Source organism: Podarcis liolepis (assembly GCF_965112155.1).
Source record: "Podarcis liolepis genome assembly, chromosome: 3".
NCBI lineage: Eukaryota > Metazoa > Chordata > Lepidosauria > Squamata > Lacertidae > Podarcis > Podarcis liolepis.
Genome location: NC_139557.1, coordinates 86,142,743 through 86,164,337, shown reverse-complemented (window position 1 = coordinate 86,164,337; position 21,595 = coordinate 86,142,743). Strand labels below are relative to the sequence as shown.

The 21,595-nt window shown below is 43.7% G+C and overlaps 1 protein-coding gene and 1 long non-coding RNA gene across 4 annotated transcripts in view; one reads left to right on the top strand and one right to left on the bottom strand.

The window, feature by feature from the left end:
- Positions 1-396: 396 nt before the first annotated feature.
- Positions 397-6,911, bottom strand: LOC310704151. 3 transcript variants are annotated; one of them, XR_014524600.1, is made up of 4 exons: positions 6,391-6,911; positions 4,513-4,652; positions 3,722-4,236; positions 397-2,987 (listed from the first exon to the last, which is right to left on the bottom strand). It is a non-coding gene; the product is annotated as an uncharacterized lncRNA (long non-coding RNA). The 3 variants fall into 3 exon arrangements; XR_014524601.1 differs by having other exon boundaries at positions 3,807-4,236; XR_014524602.1 differs by lacking the exon at positions 4,513-4,652 and having other exon boundaries at positions 6,417-6,911.
- Positions 6,912-7,051: 140 nt separating this feature from the next.
- CCDC167 (coiled-coil domain containing 167) overlaps positions 7,052-21,595 on the top strand; it is a 31,534-nt gene continuing 16,990 nt past the window's right edge. The window contains exon 1 of the mRNA XM_083497236.1: positions 7,052-7,181. Coding sequence (XP_083353362.1) covers positions 7,140-7,181 — 42 coding nt within the window. The 5' untranslated portion in view covers positions 7,052-7,139. The remainder of the gene's footprint in view (positions 7,182-21,595) is intronic.

The following is a 21,595-nucleotide window of genomic DNA, read 5'->3' as shown; positions in this document are numbered from 1 at the left end:
TTGCCATACCATCCCTTGTCCCCCACCTCACTGGAAGACCCAAAGCTGATTGCAAGCAGCTGCAGGAGGAAAGATAGGCTCGGACTAAACTGTTTTAATTTTTTTTGAAACAACCTTCTGCCCCCTCCATTCGTCCTGTTATTTCAGTTTAACTCTTAACAAACTTCACAATTTTGTAGTTTTGTGTGCATTTCTACCAGATCCAAAGGGAATTTGAATGTGCAGACCATTTTAGTGTTACACTACGTGGGTATAATTGTTCTTGTTTTTATTTTGATTACGTGTTCTGTATTTTGATTACGTATTCTGTGTTTTTATATTGTGATTTTATCCTATGAACTGTCCTGAGACCTGTGGGTATAGGGCAGTATACAAATTTTAATAATAATTTTAAAAAAAAAACAAACACCACCACAAAATAGTTTCTCAGCCCTTATTTTTTTTAAAAAGGGGGCACTCTGAGCATGTGTAATTTCACGTTTTAAGCTCACTTAAATCATAGCATCATCATGACTCCAGAAATAAACAAAAATAAAGTTTGCTTCAGCTGGCCTGATGTTAAACACATTCACTTTGGGTTGGGCCCAATTTTAATAGTAGATCCACTAAAAATGATAAGACATGACTAACTTAGGACCATTAATTTTGACAGGTGTGTACTCTTGAGTACAACTCTTAGGAATCAGCACCATTTTATATTAGTAAAAGGCAATATGTATTTAAGGTAAAAAAATTAAAAAATAAACTTCTGTAACAATGTGCATTCCTGACCAGCTGATCCCTGATTAGAATTGAAGAAAGGGTTCTACAGTGACCAGTGTCAGTCCTAGTAAGCCTCAGACAGACCCAGTGCTGGTGTCAGACCTGTTTGCTGCTGCCCTCATAAACTACTGTTCTCTGGGTAGTCATTTGGAGGGCCTCCAGACTCTAAGGCCCAGGGCTTTGAGCCAAAGTTCCAACTCTAGCAACACCACTGGGAAGACCAGGCAGAATATTGGCTTTGTAAAAAACCATATAAAGGGCAATAAAAACAATCCCATCACACATCCTTCTGCTCACCCCTCTTCTCACTCAGATCTATTTATACAGCTTCCACTACCTGTATTAAAACACCAGCCATTGGAAGGCTGTTGCCACCGCACAGAGGATATTTAGTCATTTTTCATGTCGTATATATATACATTTTTAAATACAGGATTTGAAGTCCTTGCGCACCACAAAATTGCAAGCTATTATTCAAGAATCAAGACAGAAAGAGGCAAGTATTTCCCAGCACCAAAACAGCAATAATCACCTCTATACCTCCACCACCTATTTATTTACTAGTATGTCATGGAATGAACAGTAACTTGAATAACTTTGAAAAACACATTTCAACAACAGGAGCCATGTTATCCCCAGGCAAAGGGCAAAGGTTCCACTTTGGGGCTGACCTGGAAAGAATTGGGCTAGATGAACATAGTGTTTGCTGACTCCTAAAGAGGCAGTGACAGAAACAACCAAATTAGACCATTAATCATTTCTACAGCTGTAGAAGCAGTCCCTTTTAGAATTGTTGCAACACAGGAAGTACAAGAGAGTCCTGCTCTTCTCACTCCCACCCCATCCCAAGATAGGACACAATGGCTGCAATCCTATACACACATGAGTAAGTCCCACTGAACTTGGGGTTTACTTTGGAACATACATGTATAGGATTGCACTGTAAAGAGTGTGTGTGTGTGTGTGTGTGTGTGTGTGTGTGTGTGTGTGTGTTTTACAGGGGATGGTAAGGGAGTTCTCCGTCACCCTTGAATCAATATGTACTTTTCTAAGGCAGAAATTTTGTTCTGCAGGATTGATGGATATTTCGTCCTATCGAAAGCCATGACAGATGGGCTGCATTCAAACCTCTATGCATTTTTAAATTGCATTTACACTCAGCTAAACAAACAAGAATAGTGTCTGAAGCAAAACTGTATTTCTTTTTATGCCCCTCTCTGCATACTATGCTTCAAAAACACCACTGGGAGCCTCAGCTGGGTTTTAGCTTTGAGCCTGCTGCGTTCCCCAAAATGCATTTTCTTTTAGCCCAGCTTTTGCTAGATTGAGAAAATGCTACAGATTTTCCCATTATTTATTAACCAAAAACAAATCAGAAATGGGAAACCCTGGATCTGCTCCATGTAGTGAGTCCTCTACCACTATTCTGCAATCTTTCAGCCCCATCTTATGCATGTTGCCAGAAGTCTTCCTGAATTTAATGGGACTTACTCCAAGGGACGCTTGCACAGGGCCACAGCCTCCAGCTGCTTTCAGATTGTAGAAACATCATACTTCAAATCATGAACTTGGTTCAGACAGACCTTAATCCCAGGCAAGGTTGCAAAGGTTCATGGCAGCAAAAATAACATGAAATGGCACACATAATGCAAGAAGAATACTGTGGCACCTAGCATTCATGTAGCAAGCATATTTCAAGTACACAGAGTGCATCATCCTAGCAGCCCTTACAACAACCCTATAAGTCTTATAGTATAAGGTAATATTATGATTTCCATGCTGCTTATAGGGAGATGAGGCCAAGAGAACAGCTGGCAGATCTAGGCCTACCTAGCAAATTCAAGGTTAAAGTGAGCTTTGAAGCAAAGACTACTTGGTTCACTGCTCATACTGAGACACTACACTTGTCACCACCACCACAGTCCACTATTGTCTGCCAACCCAAATTCAGGGGTTTTGGTTCAAGGACCTCCAGGTGCTGCTGACTTGAATAAAATTGGACTTAGTCGTTCATTTATTTAGAGGTTTCTATACCGTTCTTCACAAAAAATGGTAATGGGGTGGTTTACAAAAAAAAAAAAGATAATAAAACATACCGTAATACCTACTAAACAAAACAATTCTCATAAACTACACAAATAGCACAATTTAAAATCAGTACAAATAACTTAACCCATCTGCCACCAAAAGCCAGCAGGAAAAGGTGGGTTTATTATACCAGGTGTCTGAAAAAATGCAAAGTTGGTGGGGAGGTCATTCCACAGACATGGAGCCAACACAAAAAAGGTTAGCCTCTAGTGAGCACATTTAACATGGGAATAACCAGGAGAGCTTCTTCCTCAAATCTTAATAAATGGGCAGGTTGGTAAGGGAAAATACATATGAGTTCAAAGCCCCACACATAGGAGGGTGTTCACATGAGCACTCTCTCACAATCAATGTTTACTTGAGCTCCTTTCTCACTAATGCTGAACAGAAGGTGGAAATCCTGCCCCCCCCCATGCATTCACTGAACATCTGGTGGGATTCAATACGAACACTCCTTGTCCAACCCCTTAAATCTGGCCTCTGCCATGAATTTACTGGTGGCTTTAGGAAAGCCACTCTTCCTCAGGCTCATCCCCCAAAATGAAGATAACGATACCCACCTAACAGGGTTGTTATAAGGATGGCGATGATACAATAGCCAGAACCGGCCCAATATTTTTTCTCCCCAGCCACTACGATTGCACCTCCAGCCACCTAGGCTTAGACTTTACAAAAGTCTATGTGGGAACAAAGTTTCAAACATCATTCAATGCAGGTTTTTAAAGCTCTAACTAGAGAGTCTCCCAAAAGGCAGAATTGCTGTGGAAAAGGAAGAGCCCCAGCAGTGCAGCCTGATGGGAAATGGAGCTCCTTGCTCTCAGTTCTAGAATATTCTTGAAACAAGAGTACTGTAATAATTAAAAACACTCACATATTTATTTTAAGTATGCTCCTCTCTTCTTATGGATTTGAGTGACCCCCTAGATAATAACAACAAGAATGTAAGGGGGACTCACCCTTTGAAATAACTCGATAAGCCAGGCCTGTCCTGAATCCCTTTCCTGCAGCTCTTAGTCAAAATGGCTTCCAAAGGCCACCATTCCTCCCCACCCATCTGCACACAAGAGCTTGAAAGCATTGAACCTCCTTAAAGTAACAGGTCTAATTAAGCCATAGGGGTTACATAGGTACAGGTTTTGCTTAAAGCAGAACAGCAAGCCCTAAATGACAAAGAGAAAGCGAGCTGCATTTAAACCTGCATTTGTTTCCCCCCAAATCCAAACAGAATTAAAAGGGTGGGTTGATATTACGTTTATGGGCGGGGTGGAATTTGTGAGGGCTGGGGGAAATTTCCCCATATTTTATATGTTTAAAAAAATGTCCTGCTTTGGTAGGAGAGAATACATTTGGTGCTGTGGCTCGCTGTTGCTTGTTCAGTGCAGAGATCTATAGAGGGGAACAGAAACAGAACAAAAAGAGAGACTAAGGTTCAAATAAGATGTGACATTAAATGCATTGTTCCATTTCACATGCAGGTTTTTAAAAATGCAAAAAGCTGCAGTAGCGGTGGTAGGAATTATAATGATTGGGATTGCGACAGGCATAGGGTTTTCCTGCTAGCCTTTGAGGAAAATTCCTCTACTAAACGCAGTGTTGGCTTTAGGGAGTACCCCCCCCCCCAGCGCATCAATAGGGAATTCCCTCTTGTTGCAAATGCCACACCTTTAGAAAAGGGCTTTTCCTCAGGACCACAGCAGAGGAGAAAGATGTTAACTTCCTACTTCTTGCCTGCTGCAATGCTAAACACCTTCAGTTTCCTCTGATATGGTTTTGCATTTTTGAAGTGAACTCCTGAGTCCTGCCTAGTTTGGCCCTAGGGGGAGGCAAAGAGACCCTGTAAGGTGGAGAAACGGAGAAGAGGCAGGTGGGGTAACATACAAGGTAGAGAGATCTGTGATGCTGTAGAGATGAGAAAAGAGTACTATGGATGAACAGAGAAATGGAGTCAGAAATACAGAGAAAGGAAAAAGGGAAAATTTTAAAAGGTGTAGAGAGACCTATGAACTGGGGAAAGAGTAAAAGGGAGTAACAGATGAAGAGCACACAGAACTGTGGCTACAGAGAGGGAGAAAATAAAGGAATGAAGGAGGCTGACAGAAATGTTGGTGCAGAGAAAAATTCAGTTAACAGAAAATGGACTAAAAAAACCCCTAAGCACTTAGTTGAAAATGTGACATTGTCCCAGTAGCGATATAGCACTGTGGCCCTTTTGAATTAATAAACAGGTAAAAGTGGCCCGCAAAGTGATTTGTGCAACCTTCTTTTAAGAACTACATTTCAGTATCATCCCTCCTTGTTAAATTTCAAGCCACTTATCAATTCGCTTTGCCTAAACACCTCTTCATTTTCTGTACCCTAAGCAGTTGTGTTGCCTTCATCTTCCTTTCAGGTTGCTTTGCCACCCTCCGCTATAACGCAGATGACTATGTTCCGCCCAAGAACACAAAATGGTTGTATTTCAGTAGCAGCTTGTGTTGTTTTGGATAGATTTCACAGCCTTACCCAAAGGTGCCTCCTTGTCTAGTTTAATTATAAGACTCATAATTTTGGGGGTTTTCTAGCTGCCTGAAATTATAAGAAATATGCTATAAGTTGGTGGGGAGTTTGGTTTTCTTGTAAAAAAATATTCTGTTTAGAACTCTGCTTTCCTTGCACTTGGGGTGGGAAAGATGCATGCTGTGCATACTAAAGGCTCAGAAGCAAAAAAAAAGATGATGAAGAAGAAGCTGCTAAAATCAGAGTTTTAATGCAGTCTTGTGAGCTTGTGCTTTTAGAACATCTGGAGTTTTAGTCATTAGCATTTTTTATTATTTGCTCCATTCACCTTGCTGCAATTATTGTTAAGGAACCTAGTATTATTGGCAGTTCAGCAACCACTTCAGTTATGGGTCTTGGTAAAAGTGGTATCCATCTTGATGATTAATAATTGAACACTACATGATGTCAACCATCTCTCTCCATATCTATGCTACTATTCTCCAGCTACATGATTAAAAATAATGGATTGATGAAGTTAGCTGTCTTAATTGGCTTCTTGCTGGATCCAGGGATTAAAGAGGTCTGGCACCCACAAACTCATAACACTATGATTTTCCCCAAAGAATTCTGGGAACTGTAGTATGTTTAGGGTACTGGGAATGGTAAATATGTGAGAAAACTACACTTCCCATATTTTTTTTGGGAGAAGTCATGTGCTTTAAACGTGCGTTGATTGCATTTTAAATATATGGTGTGGATCTGCCCCACCAGGGACCATAAAAGCATCCCTCAACACCTCACAAAAAACCTTGTGCACAAGGATGTGCATGTTTTTAAATGGATACGACACAACCACATCCTCAAAATATTTTGCATTTTTCCATTCTGACAGCATTTTTTTTAAACCTGGATTCAGCACCTTATGGTGCAAAAATTAATACTCGTTAAAATACAAATCTTATCCCTCAGAAATGCACCTTCCAAATATCAGTCACCCTTCCCAATGTGGACCCCCCCCCCAAAAAAAAAACAAGTTGTGGTGCAAAACTTTATATTCGAGACACAAACCCTCATGATGTGTATCATACTCGGGAAGCAGACTGTGGTAGTTTTAGTATGCAGATCCTTCCAATCACATTCCACTTCTGAAAAGTCCCTTTATTGATCATATTATAGGACATAACACTGTGCTACCGAGTTAAAGATGAGCCCAACACCATATTTAGTAACACATTATAGATGCTATTTTTTGTATGAAGGAGTGAGCCAGCTAAAAGATGAAAATCGTTCTCGTTTCATGAGATAAAACTAATAGCGGGGGATGTAGGAAGATGTAGGTGATAACACAATCGCCAGGCAGAAATAAGGTAACAATCCATGCCATGCCCTCCCTCCCCCAGTAGTGAATTCGTCTTATTCGGGGTATTTAACTGCGGCAGCATCTATCAGTCGTCGAAACGCAACGCTGCGTAACATCTCAAAGCCCTACCCCTAACTTTTTACTCGGCGGTTCTTGTGCCAGCCAGAAACCTTAGACACAGAAAGCCTCTCCTTAAGCCACGTCTCCCACTAAACCAGAATTGCTTTGCCCTTCTCAAACATGGCGGCGTGCCCGTGCGCGATGGAAAGAGGGGAGAGAGAAAGGACCGGAATACCCGGGGCAAAGATGGCTGAGGAGACTACTCGAATCCCCGCCCCCTTGCTTGAGTGAAGAGCCTATGTGGCCATCCCGCGCCTGACTCAGGAGGGAGGCGGAGGAGGAGGAAAGCTGTGCGCATGTGCAGCCCACCTGTGCAACGTGGAGGGGGAAAATGCCTAAGAAGCAGGGAGAGCGCGTGGGCGTAGCTCAGGAGGTGAGGAGAGCGGCACGTTGCCCGGGCAACCAGGAGGAGAAGGGGGCTTTTTTTGGGGGGGGAGAAGCACCTTACTGAGGGCGTGGCAAGAATCCGTGAAGGATGGCAGAGGGGATGGGCGTGAATGGGGCGGGGCAGCGGGAGCGGGTTTTACAAATGGGTCAGCCTTGGGAGATGCATATAGGATGGGAAGAGAAATTGGTGCTAGAATGGGGAGCGGTAGTGGCTAAGCGTGTTGCACTAACCTACCCCGTGGGGTTGTTGTGAGGATAAAATGGAAGAGGAGCACGCACACTGCCTTAAGGTCCTTGGATGTGTAGTCCCTAAGTAAGGAGTGGAGAGGGATGTCTGCAGGAAATAATTGTGGATATATTAGATTGCTCTGAATAGTTGACCAAAGCACGTCTCTTCAACCAACCACACTGTTGTAAGTGCCTGTGAGCATGCCTAGCTCAGTGGTCAAGCTCTATGTTACGACTTAAAGCTGAAGAGACAACATCGAAATGTAATAAGTAAGCAAATAAGCAACGGACACAGATGGGTGTCTGTGGCAAACGCCTCTTTTAACTACAGTGGTACCTCGGGTTAAGTACTTACCGTATTTTTCGCTCTATAAGACGCACCAGACCACAAGACGCACCTAGTTTTTGGATGAGGAAAACAAGAAAAAAAATATTCTGAATCTCAGAAGCCAGAACAGCAAGAGGGATCGCTGCGCAGTGAAAGCAACAATCACTCTTGCTCTTCTGGCCTCTGGGATAGCTGCGCAGCCTGCATTCGCTCCATAAGACGCACACACATTTCCCCTTACTTTTTAGGAGAGAAAAAGTGAGTCTTATAGAGCAAAAAATACGGTAATTCGTTCCAGAGGTCCGTACTTAACCTAAAACTGTTCTTAACCTGAAGTACCACTTTAGCTAATGTGGCCTCTTGCTGCTGCCGTGCTGCCAGAGCACGATTTCTGTTCTTATCCTGAAGCAAAGTTCTTAACCTGAAGCACTATTTCTGGCTTAGTGGAGTGTGTAACCTGAAGCGTATATAACCCGAGGTACCACTGTATGCTGTTGTACATTAGGTGTTGTATCTCTTATTCTTAGGACCTGGTACATATCAGGTAGGGTGACCAGCTGCAAGAAACGGCAGAGCTCTTGCATCTTTGAATAGTTGTGTAAAAGGGGAGAAAGGGATTGGTGTAAGCTTGTCATGTCATGTCTTAGCCTTAGCTTGCCTTCCAGGGTTATTGTGTTGATCAAATGCCACAATGGAATGTCTAGGCACCATTTTTTACCTGCAGTTGAATTTATTTATTTATTTATTTATTTATTTTCTTTAAGAATAAATCTCAAGGTTGTTTACAACACATCAAAACATCAAATAAAACAATCCAGAATAAAATGAATTCAAGCTTCAAGGAAAATATTCAGATCCTTCTCTAGGTGACATTTTGCTTTCCCCAGTCGCCACCCTGGCATCCAGAGATCTCCACATAGTCCCAATTGGACACATGCCAGTTGCAAAACGCGCCTGGCGCCTGGCTAATTCTAACACTGGTTGGTATGGCTAGAGCTTGAAAAGGTGTAGTGAGAATGTGGCAGGCAGAAAGTTAATTGGTACGGCCTTTACAGCCTATTATACTAATTAGCATCCTAAATTGGTTACTTGTTACACTTTTATGTTGCCCTTCTGTAGAAGCCCAGGGTGATGTACATGGTTTTCTCACACTCTCGCCCATTTTATCCACATAAGAACTCTGTGAAGTAGCCTAAGCCAAGATTACACAACGAGCTTCCTGTTTAAGTGAGGATTTGAAACCAGGTCTTCCCAGTCCTAGGCTGACAGTCTAATCACTGTACCAGTGTCTCAAGTACAGGATCTTTAACACTTCTGCACCTTATTTATTCCTCGGCATAGCACTTCATGCACCTGATGCAGTCCACGTAAAATCTTAGCCTTTGCTGTTTTTGCTGCAAATAATTTGACTTCTGTTTTCTGGTTTTGGAACCTTAGTTCCGACATGCTGGAACTTTAATTCTGAATTACTGGCAAAAGGGGAGAATAATTTATTTGATAAACTCTTTCCCTCCCTCCTTCCCTCACCTGTTAGTGGGAGAAGAGTGAAGGAGAAACCTATAACTATCCTAGCTTGCTATCAGTGTCCTTGTATAAAATTCACCTTCTTTGGGAAAGGTGGTGGTATTAGTTGGATGGTGCAACTGGAATACAGATCCCTAGCTTTTTCTAGCTGGCTTGGTACCATCTCTGAGGATGCTTGCCATGCTAGCTGCCGTTCATATCTGCTCCGCCTTTGCAGTTGGCCTTGGAGGTGTTATGTCTTCACTTCTTACACATCCTTCCTATTCTGCTGTTTAGTCCCTTGGCTTTCAGTTCAATGTGCTTCCTGTGTAGTGAAATAATTTTGAGAGAATAATGTGGAAAGTACTGCATATGACTGAGCCAAGGGTGGAGGAGAAATATTGAAATTTCCTAACATTTGTTGTGAAGAGCCTGGGTCAATATCTGAATGCTTGGGTGACAAGGCACCTTGGACTTTTCCCCAGTGTTACTAGGCATCACTGTTTCCCCCCGCTGCCGCCATGTTGCTTGGCTCAGTCACCATTCCCTCTCTTTCCTCCCTGCCCACCCCCTCCAACTCCAGCTTAAGAAGCCAGGATGAGAAATGACTTCTAGAATTTGCTGGTTCTGCCCTTTCAGTGTTTCCATCCCATCCCTTCCTCCCTTTTGCTTACCCTCTCCAGAGTTGTTCACTGCTGTTGTTTCCCCATGTTGCAAAGTCTTCAACTCTGTCTCTGCAGTTATTTAGAGCTTATTAAAACTCCCCCTGTTCAGAGGCAATGATGTGTTGATTTAATCAAAAGTATCTGCTGATCTGAGCAGTGCAACAAAACGTTGGCAAATGGGAAATCCTGGGATATAGGACCTCAAGCTCCACTAATCTTAAGTGGCGCAGGCTGTTCTGCTGTACCTTCAGTGGCAAACACTTTCCTTCTTTGCATGGAAATCTGCCAGAGGGCCCTGCTGTGAGCTGAATCGCTTCCTTCTTCAATGCATATTCTGCTTGTATCACCCAGAAACAATGGTTAAAATCTGAGTTTAATTCTAGTGTCAATGTGCTCAAGCTGGCTGGTAGAGTGGACTCTATATAATAAACAATTTATTACATATCAAATACTGTTTGAAATATGGGCTCCTAATTGTCGCTTGGTCTAACTGCACAGAGCATGAATAGCCAAATCCCACTGAGTAGTCAGACACATAAACATAATAATGGTTCATGTCCACTATCATCTAACATGTGGCAGTATATATACAGAAGCCCCCAGTGGCACAATGGGCCACTGTGTCTGGCTGTGGGCAGGTTTCCTGCATTGCGGGGGGCTGGACTAGATGACCCTTGGCATCCCTTCCAACTCTACAATTCTATGGTATCTTAAATATCACAGCAATCCTGTAGTCCTTATAATCATCACCTCCACCAACCGTGCACACTTGGTAGGTTGATGGCACTTGAGGTCAAGTGTCTATCAGTTTGGTAGTGAAACTGGGTCACACAAAAATAAGATAAATTTCTACATAGTTGGGGAACCCTCTGCATATTCAGAAGAATATAAGTTTGTAAATTAATGAAAATATTAACAATAGCCTGTTAAGGACCTGTGAGCTTCCGATATGTACAAAATATTGAGATGTCAGTTTGGAGGGTGGGGGGAAAGGGAGTATTGGCCTGCTGAAGCCCCCCAAATCTGCTAATACATATATCCCCTGGGGGGGGGGGAACAAGGGACTCAAGAGGGTTGTGGTGATGCTGTAGACATTCCTGGAAGAAACAGATTATCTTGACCCATTTCAATCTGGGTTCAGACCCTGGTTTGGAACTGAATCTGCCTTGGTCACCCTGGTGCCCTCTATTGGGAGAGGGACCCTGTTGCCCTTTCTAGAGCTCTCATTGGCTTTTGGTACCATGGTATCCTCTTGAAATGGGTATTGGAGGCACTGTTCTGATCTCATTCTCTTGGCATCTTTTATATTTCTAGTGCTCTGAGAAAGAGAGGAAAACCTTTCTCTGTCCATTTTCTGCACACTGGAATAAGAGGTATGCAGAGAAAGGTAATATGGATTTTTTCCCCCAGCAACAATTTATTCATATAGGTATTCTCAGATAATTTAGAATAGCAGCATTCACCTGCTGTTTGAGGGCTTTAGCTCACTCTTTTAACACCAATAGATGGTGCATGTTTGCATTGACCCCCCAAAAAATCTAGATTGCACTAACGTTTAGAGTTAACCTTTTCGTAACAGTTTAGGATTCGGCGGAGACACTGCGCCTCATACTTGCAGATTAAAGGCGCTTTGGGGTTAAAAATTACTGTGTTCTTAAAAGGCAGTCAAACAAAAATAAGTCTGTTGAAATAGGAAGTGACAGCATCATAAGCGAGTACTTAAAAATTAACGTGTATGGCCAGCCAAGAGCACCAGCCAGCAGGATTTTGAGGCTGTCGCATGTGGGCCATGTAAGCATTGTGACCAAAAATACATTATTGTATTAAGATTCACTAACAGGAACAGAGTGTGTAGTACTTTTCTGCTCTAGTTGGCTCTGGCTAGGGCTTCCTTGAAGACAGCACTCATTTCTGGGCGGATTGTTTCAATAAGAACAGACAACTGGAAGGTGGAGGGGGGATTCAGTACTTGAAACAGGACTCCTCTTCCTCCTTCTCCACTTGTCTTGGGGCTGAGACTTACCCTATTGTACTCTAGAGAGCACCATATTGCATACATTATCCCAGGTCTTTAGCACTCAGTAGTATTAGAATGGTAAATCGTTCGTTCTTCCTCCAGGCTTTGACTCCCTTTGCCCTCGCAACTGTCAGTCCTGTCAAGAGTCTGGTGATTGGTTGAGGTACGTTGGCATTATTCTTTGTGATCCAATGGCTCTCTTAATAGCCTTGATAGATGTTTACAGTAATGAAAATTCTACAAATTCCCAAGACAGCATGTTCCACTATCCTCAGCTGTGTTTTCAGTAGATCGTTTTTCCTTCCCTATTTAAGGAACCAGGCTAATTTAAATCTAGGCTGCTGCGAAAAAAGAACAATGGAGTAGCGCTGACAAGTGTTGCAGCCAGATTTTCAAATACTTCTTGGAATTTTGCAGGTGGCTCTTTCACTCCGGCACATCTCTCATCCCAGTAGCAGAAACAAAAGCTATTTTTATGAGGCAGCATGGTAGAATAGGAAAAGGATGTATTACTCAGGGAGACAAAGGCTATGTACACACCATATATTTAAAGCACATCTCCCCTCCCCACCCCAAAAGAGAATCCTGGGAACCATAGTCTATCCTTCAGTTCCCAGCTGAGGGATATGTGCTTCAAATGTACAGTGTCTCCATAATTAAATGAACTGCCCAAGCAGATAGCCCTGATGGTCTCCTTATCAATACAGCAGAACCTTGGTTCTCAAATGGCTTAGTTGACGAACAAATCGCAACCTGAACGCAGCAAACCCAGAAGTAAATGCTTTAGTTTGCAAACTTTTTTCAGAAGCTGAGTGTCTGGTGCAGCTGTCGGTTATTGTTTCCGGTTTGTCTGCACCAATCGGAAGCCATGCCTTGGTTTTTGAACTTTTCTGAAGTCGAACGGACTTCCAGAACAGATTACGTTTGAGAACCAAGGTACCACCATACTGAACTGTGCCCTGAAGATGGAGATGGAGAAATAAAAAGTGTGCTCATTTTGGATGCTGTTTTCTGACACTTATCTTTAGCCTCCTGTTATAATTCTTGAATCTTACAAATACTGCATGCATTGTGCAGGGGAAAAGCTGCTGGCAGGTTACATAGGACAAGTATCCCCATTTATCGATCTTCTGTAAATACAGTTGATAACCTGCTGTGTCAATCAAACCAAAGGTCCATCTAGAAAACCACCCTGCCTCTCACAGTGGCCAACCTAGCTGCGTCCAGGAAGCCCACAAAACAAATTGAGAATGAAAACCCTCTGGCTGTGACTGGTTTTCGGTGGGCTGGTGCCTCTGATCCTGGAGATTCATGACAGCTGTTATGACAAATAGCCAGTGTTTATCAAACTGGATTTTTTTTTTTAAAAAGTTTGGTTCTCTAGTTTTTCTGCTTTTTTTTTTTTTTTTGGTAAAATACACTGTTTTATTCCTCTGATAATTGCTTCACTGTTGCTGTTATAATATTGCTATATTGTTTATTATTTTTATTTTGTAGGTTTTATTTTGTATTTTGGAATGTTTTATAATGAAAGTTTATCTTTTAATAAGTTTTGAGCCACCTTGCTAATATCGAAAGGCGGCTTACAAATACTGAAATAAATCTGCTTAGCAGGAAGATGATTCCATTTGTCTTTTTCTGACAAGCCACCCTCCCCCTTTTCGTTTGGCTCTGATCTGTTTAATGAGGGTCAGGAGGTGTAAAGCCTCATTATCTTACTCCATTGGATGTCAGTGTGTGTGTTATGTGGCCGAGTGCCAGGATCTTAATTAGGGAATTTACAAAGATAGAGGCCGGATGCTACTTCTTCAAAACTGCTTGCAGCCTTCCAGCAAGGAGGGATGGGTTTGATTAACTCATTACAAAATTGGTTTATTTTGTTAAAAATAAAAATAAAAAGACCAGCAAATTCAGCCCAGATCAAAACGCCAACCTTCTGTTTTTAAGGCACCCGGAGACAGTATAAATAAATATCAGTAATAAGCATCTGTGTCTCTTTGGATTGACATCTATTTCCCAACCCCAAGCCTCTGTGTTTTGGGAGGTCTCCAAATTTCAGAAGAAGTGGGCATTGTGCCTGATGGTGTACTTCCTACGAGGGGATGCCTCTGGCTTTGGCACTTTATGCAGATTGCTTGTCAAGTATGCAGGGGCTCCCCATCCTCCCTTAGAGTGCATATTGTAGCATTGAACTGGGGAATGTAAGAGGGCATAAAACAGAGTTGATTATGGGGACAGTCCTTACTGTTTTGGAGTGGTGTTTGATATCAAATATGTCTTAGGAAACTCTGGTTATGGTTCAACTAATGAATCCTATGAGCATAACAGGGCTCCCCCCTCCCCTGTCACCCCCAAAATTGGCTGTGGGGTGTCAGGAGAACACACTGAATAGCCTGCAGGGGGAGGAGAGAGGGGTTGTTCCATCATGCCCTGTCAAACACTGTCCCATCAAAAGTCAAGGAAATAAACAATTATTTGACTTTTAGAAGACATCTGAAGGCAGCCTTGTTCTAGGAATTTTTTAATGTTTGACGTTGTGTTGGAAGCTGCCCAGATTGGCTGGGCGAACCTAGTCAGATGGGTGGCATACTAATTGATTGATTGATTGATTGATTGATTGATAATTAGGCAAGCTGAAATGCTTATCCTGATGGCACAATCAACATACCATGCCATTGGATTCCTTCTTGTGTCCCAGCCTTTGTGGGATTATAAGAATTTTTAGATTAGCTGCACACTTCATATGGCAATTGCGTCTGCTGCAGATGTATTGGTGTTATCCCAGTATTTCTTGCTGTGAACATGTTGTGAATGTTATTTTATTTAATAGTAATTGATTTTTCTTAATCCCACCTTTTAGAAAGATTGCCTTTTGAATGACAAACATGCATCCTTAAACAGTGGCGCATGTTTATTGGAAGCCTGTAGCCCAGTCAGGGCTCCTGAGCATGTTTTTTTAATGGGTATTACAATACAATATAAGTTTATTGTTTTAGCCAAAGGCCATGACAAACCCACAGCAACGTTACCAATAAAACAATGCACACCATACATCCATATTTTGAGCCAACACCCATGATGTAAGAGAGAGGTTTCCAAAGACATCCACAAGCTCAAATCCAGCTTGATTTCAAATCAATAAATCACAACAATTTATAGCAATTTTATCTAATCCCCTTTCCCTGTTTTTATTTGTTTGTATTTTAATATTTTTGCAGCCAGTGCACAGAGGGTGTTATGAAGCTATTATTGTCACTCAATGGAAACCAAACCACTTCTGCCAGGGTGTACCTGCTTGCTTGTGTGAACAAAGGTTTCAGAAAGAAATTTCTTGGGTCTGTATGGAAAGGCCCCATTGGGAAACGGAGTAGCACAAAATCATCTGCATACATCGTGATTGAGACATTTCTGTTCCTAATTACTGTAGAGGGGGAAGTTTTCATTGGCTAAATATGACACAAAATAGCCAATATAAAAGTTGAAAAAAGTGGGAGCCAGAATGCAACCTTGCTTCACTCCTCGTGACATTTTAAAAGCATGAGTCATACCACCATTTAAACCTACTCTGACCCTCATTTATGTGTTGCTGCATAGTTCTTGGATCAGTAGCAGAACTCTGCAGTCAACTTTGGCAATTTGAAATTTCTCCCAATCTATTTCTGATAATAGAGTCAAATGTAGCAGAAAGATCAATAAAGGCCACATGAATATTATTCTTATTGTTCTTAGTATGTTTTCTAGATCAGTGTTTCCCAACCTTTTTTGGGCAAAGGCACACTTGTTTCATGAAAAAAATCTCGAGGCACACCACCATTACAGCCCCGTGACGTCAGCGCGCAGCGTCACGCCGGGAGGGACATGAATTGCTAGCAAATTACATAATCACCTCCTTGAGGGCTGGCTCATCTTCTCCGAAGGCAGAACCCCATTAATTAACAGCACAGACTCACACCATAGCCAAGACGAGGGGGGAAAACCACAGTCATGCACATGTGGGGGCTAAATGAGGACGAAGACCGGGCAGAGAGCAGGGTTCAAATCACCCCACCTGGCCAGGACAATCCCTGGGTGCTCCCTTAAGCCACTCGCCTGACCCACCTCGCAGGGCTGTTGTTGCGAGGATAACACGGGGAGAACCACGCGCGCCCCCGGGAGCTCCTTGGAGGAGAAAGCAGGCAACGAATGCAATGCACGAAATATATGAGAGGCGACCAGGTTTTGCAGGTGAGGGGCCCCCGCCAGCCTCCGCTTCCAACACCCGGCGCAACGACGCCGAAGTTTCCCCCCGGGCTCGGCTCGGGGAGCAGCGCTGCTCCCCCCCCAGCTCCCCTTCGCCCTCCCGGCTCTCTCTGCCACCCACTGGGGACCCCCCTCACCTGCCAAGTCCGGAGCGCCGGTGGAAGTTGCATGCATGCATGCAGGGCGCCGCGTTGCCATTGCATTGCACTGCACTCCATGCAACGCCTGCACGCATGCATTGCCTTGCACGCCCGCCAAGGGGTCTCCCCGCGGTCCGATGCGTCCCCTCCGGCACGGATGCAGCATTGCAAAAATAAAACCCCACCGACGCAGCCCTACCTGGGGGGCAGCCTCCGCCTCCGCCGCTCCGCCTCCGCGGGGATCCCCGGGCTCCATCCTGCCGCCCGATCTCCGCGGGGGCGCAGGCAGGCTGTGCGGGGTCTGTGCGGAAGAGCCCCTGCCCGCCCGGCCGCCACCGCCGCGCTCATTCCATGGCCGGGAGAAGAGCGCTTCAAACAAAACGCCCGGCCCGCCAGGCCACGCTGGGAAACGTAGTTCGCGCACCCCGCGCGGGCGCGGAACCCAAGGGCGAGGGGACTACGGATCCCGGCAGCCCCCGCGCCAGGGACGGAGGGGGAGAGGCCGGGTGCAGGGATGGAGGGACGGGTGGGCGAGCGAGTGAGTGAGTGGCAGCCGCCAAGCCTTGGCCAAGAGCCAGGAAGGGCCTCCCCGGAGGAGGAGGAGGAGGAGGAGGGAGGCGCAGAGCGGGAGGGAGGGAGGGAACCCCAGGGGTCATCTAGTGACGGCGCCCCAATCGAAAATTTGAATTAAAAAAAAAAATCTTTAGAATTTTTTAATTTTTCCCGCGGCACACCAGGCAACATCTCGCGGCACACTAGTGTGCCGCGGAACAGTGGTTGGGAAACACTGTTCTAGATGACCTTTGGGTCCCTTCCAACTCTTAAAATTCTGTGATCCTTAAAATACAGTTCAGGGTAAAACACTGTGTCCTCCTCTGAACTCAGCTGGTTTTTCAGGAGTAATGTTGTTACTTTGTAATCAGTCTGATAATTTCTGAAGGATATGCTGTGCATATAGCTTTGATGAGATGGCTTAACAAGATGGTGGTTTTGTGGATAATTCCTATTGTTAAAAGTGAATAATGAAGAAGAGATTGTAATGTGGTTGATAACATTTCCACCGTATTTGTTCAAATAAGTATACTCACCCTTAAAATTGTCTACAGGACTCCCATGAAGGATATATAAATTATGTTGGGATACAAATTCTAACAATTTCAGGCCCTGTGCCTTATATTTCTTGCCAAAGAATAATGAAGTCTAAGCCTAAAGATAGCAAGAGATCCTCTGCAGTAGCTCTAATTTGGGCATTAAAATCCCCACAAAGAAGTAAATGCTGTGAGGAATTTATGACTGATCTGTTCCAGCAGTGATGTTAAATCTGACCAAATTTTGGTGGTCAGTGACAGACTATTACTAGGGGGGAGGTAGCTGAAAAGAAAGGTTCCTGGTTCAGGTTTGATTTGTATTGGCAAAATAGCATCATTTTGAATTCCAAAATCTGCTATCCAAACTTGCCCTGCCAAATCAAGTTATATAAAGGAACTTACGCCCCCAAGTCATTGTCCCTTTTTAAATTTCTTAACAGCTGGCTGTCTAAAAGAGTTAAAACCCTGTAAGGGGGAGGGGGAGGGTTAAGTTCATGAGGCCAAGTCTCTTTCAAACCTATTATATCAAATAGCTGGGACCTACAAATAATATCCTTCTCCACCTTCTTATTTATCCCAACCCACCAGGTACCAGGAAAGAGTGCTAAGACCTTTTCTGGATGTTTTCTAATCAGTTATGGCATCTTAAAGGAGAGCTAAAGGCATCATAGCTTGCTTTTCTATAATTACCCCTAGGCCTGGTCTTATCTTGAGCATTTGTTAATGGAGAATCCTTTTGATTTCTGGAAAATAGATTGCAAGCAGGGTAGGAACACAAGTTAGCATAGAGTCATAGAATTGCAGAGTTGGAAGGGACTCGGAGGGTCTTCTAGTGCAACTCCCCATTTAGTGCAGGAATCTCAACACGCAGTCCTCCCCCCCCCCATAAATCTGTTTTCATCTCTCACCCTGCTCCAAAATGGTGGTCATCTCCAATGCTTGGGAGAATCATCATGATGTCTACTTTCCGTATTCTTCTCCTTTATGTCCCATTTAGGGACTAATGCTACAGTCCTCCACTCTCTTACTTGGGAGACAGCCCTATGGAGTGAATTCCTCTGAGTAGGTTTGCATAGGATAGTTTCCTGGCTGAAGCTGCCAGGAAAAGAATATTGCAGGAAGAATGATCTATCGTGATCCCCTCCTTGCCCCTCCTGTTCCTCCACTCGTTTCTAGTCTGCCTTGTCTTTTCTAAGCATTCCTTACTGAGAGCAAATGCTTTCCATCTACGCCAGGGTTCATGTGTTCAGCAGTTTCAAAGAGCACTCTGTGGAGAGCATCCTCTGGGGGATCTTGCAGAAGCCTTACTGTTTATCAAAGTCTGTGATTTTTGTACAGATATGAGATCCTTGGGAAGTTCCATCCTCAGCAACCCTGAGAATAAATGGTAATTCTTGCCCAAATGCTCCGATTACTCCAACCCTCCCTGTCCATTTCTCTCTCTCCTGACTCTCCCGCTGCCCCTTATCTACAGCAAGAGTATTACTACTGTAGTAAGAAATAGGCCCTTGAATTGCCGTGTATTCAGCAATCAGTCTCATGCACCTCTAAAGCGTGTATAGGCCACTTCTGGGGTTGCATCTGCCCATATTCTTCTCTTCTGCACAAATATTCAGTTACCGTATGTCATCTGGACAACAAAGCTTTAATGCTGAAAGGTGGGCTGTCCCTGAGCTAACTTGCTCACCTCAGAAATCTCAAAATCCAAAATGGATCTGAAGTGCAGGATAAAATTTGCAATGGTGGTTCCCATTCTTCCTTTTTTTGTCACAGCTGAAACAGTAAGGTGTTCTGTTTGTAGCCTCCATGGACTCTATAAGGCCTGTCATTAGAACAAGATCTGGGTGTGTGGAATTGGTAATGCGCTGGGATAAACTGAAGCTCAATTCTGACAAGATGGGAGATGCTGCTGATTGGTAGTATGACATGTGGTATGTTGTACTCGCTCTTAAAGATCTGGTTTGCAAGTGGATCATCTGCAAATTCTCCTAAGACAAAAAGATAGTAGCTTACCCACAATAATTGACACTCTGGCAATGTCCTGTTTGGATTATTGCAATGCATTGTCCACGAGGCTACCCTTGAAGACCATTTGGTAGCTGGAGGTTGTACAAAATCAATATGGTGGGTAGACTACCAATTTGGATCTTGTCAGTCTTAAAACAGATGGATTGGTTTCTGGTCCATTTCGAGGCCAAATTATTGTGCTAGACCAAGATGCCTCAAGTAGAGTCTCTTGCCTTATGAACCCTCCTGAATATTAATATTCTTCTCAGAGGGTCCTTCTTCAGGTCATTTGAAGAGAAGTAGGTGGTGGCTTGTGCTATAGGGTCTTTTCTGTTGTAATACATTATCTTTGAAATGCTCTCCCTATATAGAGACTTGCCTGACACCGATTTTGCTTTCTTTTTAGCACAAGGCAAATACCGTATTTTTTGCACCATAACACTCACTTTTTTCCTCCTAGAAAATAAGGGGAAATGTCTGTGCGTGTTATGGAGCGAATGCCTGCGGGTGGCGGGGGGGATCTGCTGCAGTCGTGAGCAGAGGATCAATGGTTCCCCTTCCTTCCCTCCTCCGTGGTTACAAAGCATGGATCCACATGGATCCTCAGGATTTTTGCATTGGGCTACTCCAGACTCACTGTCAGATCACATGTCTGTGGCCACAGCATGAACCACAAAAATCATATATCCACTATTTCGTTTAGAATATTTTTTCCTTGTTTTCCTCCTCTAAAAACTACTTGCGTGTTATGGTCTGGTGCGTGTTATAGAGCGAAAAATACGGTAAATTTTAATTTACTCCAGCTTCTTAGTGTGCCTTAGTCTCAACTGATGTTTTTATCTGGTTCACAACCTCCCGCAGTTCTGTTTTCATTGTCTTTTTGTTGAAAGGTGTCATTTTTATTGATGGATGTTGTTTCAAACGACTGAATGAAAACTCTTGTGTGAGGTTTGCCTAAAAAGCACTATAGAAATGCTGAAATAAAGAGAGGTGCTTAACCTGTTCTTCTGCTGATTTGCCAGGAGAGAGAGAGAGAGACAGCTTTGCTAGGAGGTGGGAGCCGCATCTTGCTTCTGTGTGAACCGTTTCTGATTTTGGCCAAAGACGGGGTACATATCCCAGGATGCATCTGCTCTCAAAATAGGCAAAACTGCAGAAGAGTGATTGAACACATTCAAGGAGGATAGACCAATTGAGATTATTAGCCATGTTGGCTTCATAGTTTCAGAGACTGTTTGACACTCAGTACTAGTTGCTGGAAGGCAACAACGGAGGGAGCTACTACCCTCAAGCCCTGCTTGTGAGAGTCATATAGTAGGATGCTGAGCTACATGGACCATTGGTTTGACCCTACAGGGCTTTTGTAATGTTATCTGGGCAGGTGTGGGGATCCTTTGGCCCTCCAAATGTTGTCTAACTACAACTCCCATCAGCTCCAGCAAACATGGCCAGTCACCAGGAATGATGCGAGATGTAGTTCAGCAACCCCTGGCAAGCCAAAGGTTTCCCATACCTGTTTTGGGGGCTGTGTTTTTAAGGTGCTTTTGCTGTAGACAGACTAATAATACACTGCACTTCAATTTTTCAAAGTTCTTCCCATAGATAATGTCAATAATCCTTATAACACATATGAAAGGCAGGCCAATACTATTTTCCTCATACCAGTCTGCTTCTTCTGCCATAAATTGGTCCCTAGCATCCCGATTCCTTCCTTCTTCCCTCTGCCTTGCCCGGGGCTGGTGCTGCTTGCTTTCCTTGAGCAGAGTGTGAGGATTGCTAATTAGCCCAGAATTGAGCCATAAAGTGGCTAATCAGGGGATCAGTAGAATTGATTTCCCAGTGCAACTCTTCGAAGGAACGCCTTTCCCTCTTTCCCCGCCCTGGGATGAGCAACCAGAGTTGGTGCAGGACTGGGGAAGGTCTCCCCATCCTCTGTATTGAGCACATCTCAGTGGGCTACTGGGAAGGGCTGCTCCAGATGGGCACATGGCTTCTCTTAGCCAGGCTTCCTACTATTTGTGCGCAACACCATGCGCACTGGAAAGGGGTATTGGGAAGGGAGCATGTACTGATTGACAAGCTAATGGGAAAACCATGTCAAGCATCAGTACAAGCTCTCCTTGCAATTCCCCCGTATGGGGAGGGGCCCATAGCTTGGAGAGCTGGCTTTGCATGCAGATCATCT